The sequence below is a fragment of the Myxocyprinus asiaticus genome, chromosome 47 (assembly GCF_019703515.2).
Source record: "Myxocyprinus asiaticus isolate MX2 ecotype Aquarium Trade chromosome 47, UBuf_Myxa_2, whole genome shotgun sequence".
NCBI lineage: Eukaryota > Metazoa > Chordata > Actinopteri > Cypriniformes > Catostomidae > Myxocyprinus > Myxocyprinus asiaticus.
Window position 1 is genome coordinate 21,318,555 of NC_059390.1, and position 6,356 is coordinate 21,324,910.

A 6,356-nucleotide genomic window follows, 5' to 3' on the forward strand; every position below is an offset into this window, starting at 1 on the left:
AGTCTTTGGTTCTTTTAATTGTGATGATTTTGGCTCACATTTAACAAAAACCCACCAATTCACTATCTCATAAAATTAGAATATGGTGACATGCCAATCAGCTAATCAACTCAAAACACCTGCAAAGATTTCCTGAGCCTTCAAAATGGTCTCTCAGTTTGGTTCACTAGGCTACACAATCATGGGGAAGACTGCTGATCTGACAGTTGTCCAGAAGACAATCATTAACAACCTTCACAAGGAGGGTAAGCCACAAACATTCATTGCCAAAGAAGCTGGCTGTTCACAGAGTGCTGTATCCAAGCATGTTAACAGAAAGTTGAGTGGAAGGAAAAAGTGTGGAAGAAAAAGATGCACAACCAACCGAGAGAACCGCAGCCTTATGAGGGTTGTCAAGCAAAATCGATTCAAGAATTTGGGTGAACTTCACAAGGAATGGACTGAGGCTGGGGTAAAGGCATCAAGAGCCAGCACACACAGACGTGTCAAGGAATTTGGCTACAGTTGTCGTATTCCTCTTGTTAAGCCACTCCTGAACCACAGACAACGTCAGAGGCGTCTTACCTGGGCTAAGGAGAAGAAGAACTGGACTGTTGCCCAGTGGTCCAAAGTCCTCTTTTCAGATGAGAGCAAGTTTTGTATTTCATTTGGAAACCAAGGTCCTAGAGTCTGGAGGAAGGGTGGAGAAGCTCATAGCCCAAGTTGCTTGAAGTCCAGTGTTAAGTTTCCACAGTCTGTGATGATTTGGGGTGCAATGTCATCTGCTGGTGTTGGTCCATTGTGTTTTTTGAAAACCAAAGTCACTGCACCCGTTTGCCAAGAAATTTGGAGCACTTCATGCTTCCTTCTGCTGACCAGCTTTTTAAAGATGCTGATTTCATTTTCCAGCAGGATTTGGCACCTGCCCACACTGCCAAAAGCACCAAAAGTTGGTTAAATGACCATGGTGTTGGTGTGCTTGACTGGCCAGCAAACTCACCAGACCTGAACCCCATAGAGAATCTATGGGGTATTGTCAAGAGGAAAATGAGAAACAAGAGACCAAAAAATGCAGATGAGCTGAAGGCCACTGTCAAAGAAACCTGGGCTTCCATACCACCTCAGCAGTGCCACAAACTGATCACCTCCATGCCACGCTGAACTGAGGCAGTAATTAAAGCAAAAGGAGCCCCTACCAAGTATTGAGTACATATACAGTAAATGAACATACTTTCCAGAAGGCCAACAATTCACTAAAAATGTTTTTTTTTATTGGTCTTATGATGTATTCTAATTTTTTGAGATGGTGAATTGGTGGGTTTTTGTTATGTGAGCCAAAATCATCACAATTAAAAGAACCAAAGACTTAAACTACTTCAGTCTGTGTGCACTGAATTTATTTAATACATGAGTTTCACAATTTGAGTTGAATTACTGAAATAAATGAACTTTTGCATGACATTCTAATTTATTGAGATGCACCTGTATATATATATACGTATATATATAAAAATCAGTACATTTACACCAAAACAAATTACTGAACTTAAAAAAATGTTATGTGGACTATTGAATTAAAAGCAGTTAAAAGTAGGCTATATACAGTATAAAATATAGCACAAATATATTTGTTGTGTATATAGCAATACTGTATGTATATATAGCCTTACAGTATGCTAAAATTAGGGATGCGCCCAAAGCCGAACACCTTATTCGGAAAGGCACGGATAATGACCTCAAAACGAATAACGGATTCATCCGAATAATATAAACAATATTTGACTGATCATCCAAAAAAGCTAAAGCGACAATTTAAATAAACACATCCAAAATTACAATGAATTTATGAATCTGTGCAGCCAGTATTTCTAAAGTGTAAACCTTGTGAATGAAAATATCTGTAAATTGTGCACATCTGGAGCTTGTCAAGTGTAACATTAACTAAGATATGACATCATATACACTTTCCACTTCTTGAAATGTCTTTGTTAATGTATAACACGATTCACACGTGATTTTCATGTATTTATTTATAGTCTAAACCTGAGCTCGATGTTAAATTCCTGACCTGAAGTGATGATTTCAAGTCGGAGCTCGTCTTTTCATCTCTTAAAGTTGACCACATTTATATTCACACCAGCAATTAAATTAATTATCTGTTTAAGACTTTATTCTGAAAAAGTTAAAATGCTCCATAAAGGTTTAAATGCTCCATGAGTATTCATCTATTCGGAATATTCCTCCTTATGTAAAACAAAGAAACTGAAACATGCTCCGTCTTCTTCTTCTTCTTTAAACTGTGCTAAATTTGAAAATGTTAAGTGTTCTTGAGCTCTGGTAAGGTGCTATATAAAAGTATTATTATTATTATTATTATTATTATTATTTACAGTTTTTCTCATTTGCTAAGACACGCTTAATGAAACTGGTATCCACTTGATCTTCATCATCACCTTCTTAGCACAGCAGAAGTCTTCTCTTGCAAATGCCTTAACACTTTTTCATTTGTTTCACACATTTTTCAAACAATTAGTCAAAACAGTTACCACAGATCTCATTGAAAGACCCCAAACTCTGTTGGATTATCTGTGTTGAACAAAAGGAAAACATCTATTCACAGCTGATAGAAAGTACTTCCATAATTATGAATCTCTAATGCACCTGTGTGAAACTCGTTTGCACAACTCTTCAATCAGCCATCAGTCCTCATCCATCTATAAGTGATGCCACCTCTGTGTTGCTATTTGCAAGCATGGATCAAAGAGGCCAAAGGCACGGAAGGAGAGTAAGAGGCCATGGCAGTGCGGCCCGAGGAAGAGGAGTTTGCATGCGTGGTGGAGAAGCCGCAGCAAGAGGAGAAAATAGAGCTCAAGTTTCAAATGAAATTCGGGCAACAGTTACTGACCATGTCATCAATCATGGCTTGTGCTTTAGAGAGGCTGGACAAAGGGTCCAGCCCATTCTGAGTCAGAGCACTGTGGCATCTATTGTCAGACTTTTTTGGAATGAGAACAGGTAAGTCACAATGTTACTGTATACCACTGTGTGTTTCAGCTTTACTGTATTGCCTTGTTGGCAGAACAAATTGTGTCTACATTAATGCAGATGTTTCATCAATCCCATTTATTTGACTGTCATAATGTCAGTTTTGACAAGCTTTTTATTTTTACTTTATAGAATCCACACACTACCACACTGGTGGCAGAGGAAAGATCTTTAGTGTTGAACAGGAGGCTGCCATTGTAGATATGGTCATGGCAAACAATGCGATCAGACTGTGTGAAATCCAGGCAGCAGTAATTTCAGATCAGGGAGCATTTAAAAATATCAACAGTGTGAGTTTGGCAACTATTGATAGAGTCCTTAAACGAAACCATGTCAGAATGAAGCAGCTTTACAGAGTTCCATTCCAAAGAAACTCTGATATCGTGAAGGAGGCAAGATTCCAGTATGTGCAGGTATGGATTTGTTATTGTAATGCCTCATTATACCATACAGTTACATGCAACTGGAATAATTTGCTTTATGAATTTGCTTTTTTTCTCAGAGAATAATGGAGCTTGAAGCTGAAGGGGCACATCACAAATACATTTATGTGGATGAAGCCAGCTTCAACTTCTGTAAAGTGAGGAGACGCGGGAGGAACATCATTGGGCAGAGGGCCACTGTTACAGTGCCAGGTCAGAGGGGCGCCAATATCACCATGTGTGCTGCCATCTCCAATGATGGTGTCTTTTGCCACATACCAACTATCGCCCCATATAATACAGAACGCCTCATCACATTTCTTGATGCACTGAATGAAAGACTGGTTCCACCAGAAGAGAGAGGGCTGTTGAGGCCTGGCATGACTCTGTATGTCATCATTTGGGACAATGTTGCCTTCCACCACTCTCGCCTTGTGAATGAATGGTTTGCAGCACAGCCCCGTATGATGATACAATTCCTCCCTGCATACTCTCCTTTTCTGAACCCAATTGAGGAGTTCTTCTCTGCTTGGAGATGGAAGGTGTATGATCACCGGCCATATGAGCAGATGTCCCTCCTGGAGGCAATGAATGCTGGTTGCCTGGCAATAGGTGCAGAGGACTGCCAGGGATGGATACGCCATGCAAGGAGGTATTTCCCTTGGTGCATTGCAAGGGATTACATCCAATGCGATGTTGATGAGAACCTGTGGCATAATCGTCAGGAACGAATGGACTAAATGTGAAGTTCTGAGAATTTCAACTCTTTATTTAGCTTTTTAGATATTTCCACCCATAAGTTTCCTTTGGTTGCTTTTTTTATTTTTTTATTTTTTTTATACAGTATTCAGCATTTCTGAGTTTGAAAAGTATCATATATTTCATATTGATAGCTGTATTTTGTTGTCCATTGTGTAATGATTGGTTGAAAGTATATATTAATTTGACCACAAGTTGCGGTGTTTGATGGAAATATTTGCTTTTGTTGCATGTTTTTAATGTTTCGAGAGTGTTAGAGCGTTTTGCAAACAAAATTAGTCATTTTGGCCAGTGAGCTTCAGTTTTAGCCTGTGTGTTAACTGTTTTGAAAATGTGATGTCAGAGTGGACAAATGTGTTTAACAATCGAGGACAAACTGTAACTAAGATATAACATCATATACACTTTCCACTTCTTAAAATGTCTTTGTTAATGTATAACATGATTCACACATGATTCTCATGTATTTATTTATAGTCTAAACCTGAGCTTGATATCGGAGCTCATCTTTCCGTCTCTTAAAGTTGACCAAATTTATATTCACATCAGCAATTAAATTAATTATCTGGTTAAGACATTATTCTGAAAAAAAGTTAAAATGCTCCATAAAGGTTTAAATGCTCCAAAAGGTTTCTGTGAGGGTTAGGTTTAGGGGTAGGGTTAGGGTTAGGGGATAGAATCTATAGTTCATACAGTATAAAAATCCTCAATGATAGCTGTACCAACATGTGTGTGTGAGTGAGTATGTGTAAGTGAGCGTGTGTGTGTGTGTGTGTGTGTGTAAGTGTGTGAGTGTGTGTATCTGTGTGAGTGTGTGTGTGTGTCTCTGTGTGTGTCTGTGAGAGTGTGTGAGTGTGTGTGTGAGTTTGTGAGAGTGTGTGTGAGTGTGTGTGTGTGTGTGTGTGTGAGTGTGAGTGTGTGTGTGTGTGTGTGTGTGTGTGTGTGAGAGAGTGTGTGTGAGAGTGTGTGTGTGTGTCATTGTGGGTGTGAGAGTGTGTGTCTGTGTGTGTCTGTGTGTGTGTCTGTGTGAGTGTGTGTGTGAGTGTGTGTGTGTGTGTGTGTGTGTGTGTGTGTATGTGTGTGTCAGTGTGTGTGTGTGTGTGTGTGTGTGTGTGTGTGAGTTTGTGAGTGAGTGAGTGTGTGTGAGTTTGTGAGTGTGTGTGTGTGTGTGAGGAAGCATCTCAAAGATGATCCAGCGAAATGGGATGCACGTGAGCTAAATTTCAAGTGTCATAGCAAAGGGTCTGAATACATTTACATTTACATTTATTCATTTGGCAGACGCTTTTATCCAAAGCGACTTACAAAAGAGGAAAACAAAAGCGAATCATCTTAAAGAGACAGTGGTATGAAAAGTGCCATACTACAAAGTTTCACTAGCATCAGAATAGCATTCAAAACAGATTAAAAGTGCAACAATAATTTATTTTGAAAAAAAAAATTTTTTTTTATTTTTTTATTATTAATGACTGGTTAAGTGCTCATAGAAAAGATGTGAATACTTATGTCAATGTGATAATTCAGTTTTTTCTTTATAATAAAATTGAAAAGTTATCAAAAATCTGTTTTTTTGCTTTGACATTATGGGGTATGGAATGTAGACTGATGTGAAAAGAAAAAAAACAATTTAAAGCATTTAGCATAAGTCTGCAACATTACAAAATGTGAAAAAATGAAGGGGTCTGAATACTTTCTGAATGCACAGTATATACAATATACACAGTATACTATAAAGTATACAAAGAATAGTGTACAGAATAGTATAGTATAGGAGAGCATATAAAATAGCATATAAAAAATTATAATGTACTATAATATACTAGTGTATTATTATATATTAGTGTACTATATAAACATAGTATATACAGTAGTATGGTATCGAAGAGTATATAAATAGTGTAATTATACACATAAAAAAAAAATTCTTATTTTTACCATATATGCATTTTAATTTCATAACAAAATTACATCAAATTGAATTGTGTAATGTTTGACAAAATTAAATAAATAAAACAATCAATTTGTTTTTTTTATTTTTTTTTATGTTTTATTAAAGATTACTCAATTCAATTTGATGGAATTCTGTAATGAAATTGAAATTATTTTTTGAGTGTAATATACTAACATATACTATACTATACTATACAGTAC

The 6,356-nt window shown here is 37.1% G+C and overlaps 1 protein-coding gene across 1 annotated transcript; it reads left to right on the top strand.

The window, feature by feature from the left end:
* The first annotated feature begins 3,326 nt into the window (after positions 1-3,326).
* On the top strand, positions 3,327-4,310 carry LOC127436825 (uncharacterized). The gene is made up of 2 exons (XM_051691260.1): positions 3,327-3,437; positions 3,527-4,310. The coding sequence occupies exons 1-2, from the start codon at positions 3,363-3,365 to the stop codon at positions 4,184-4,186; spliced, it is 735 nt and encodes a 244-aa protein (XP_051547220.1). The 5' UTR covers positions 3,327-3,362; the 3' UTR covers positions 4,187-4,310.
* Positions 4,311-6,356: the final 2,046 nt, after the last annotated feature.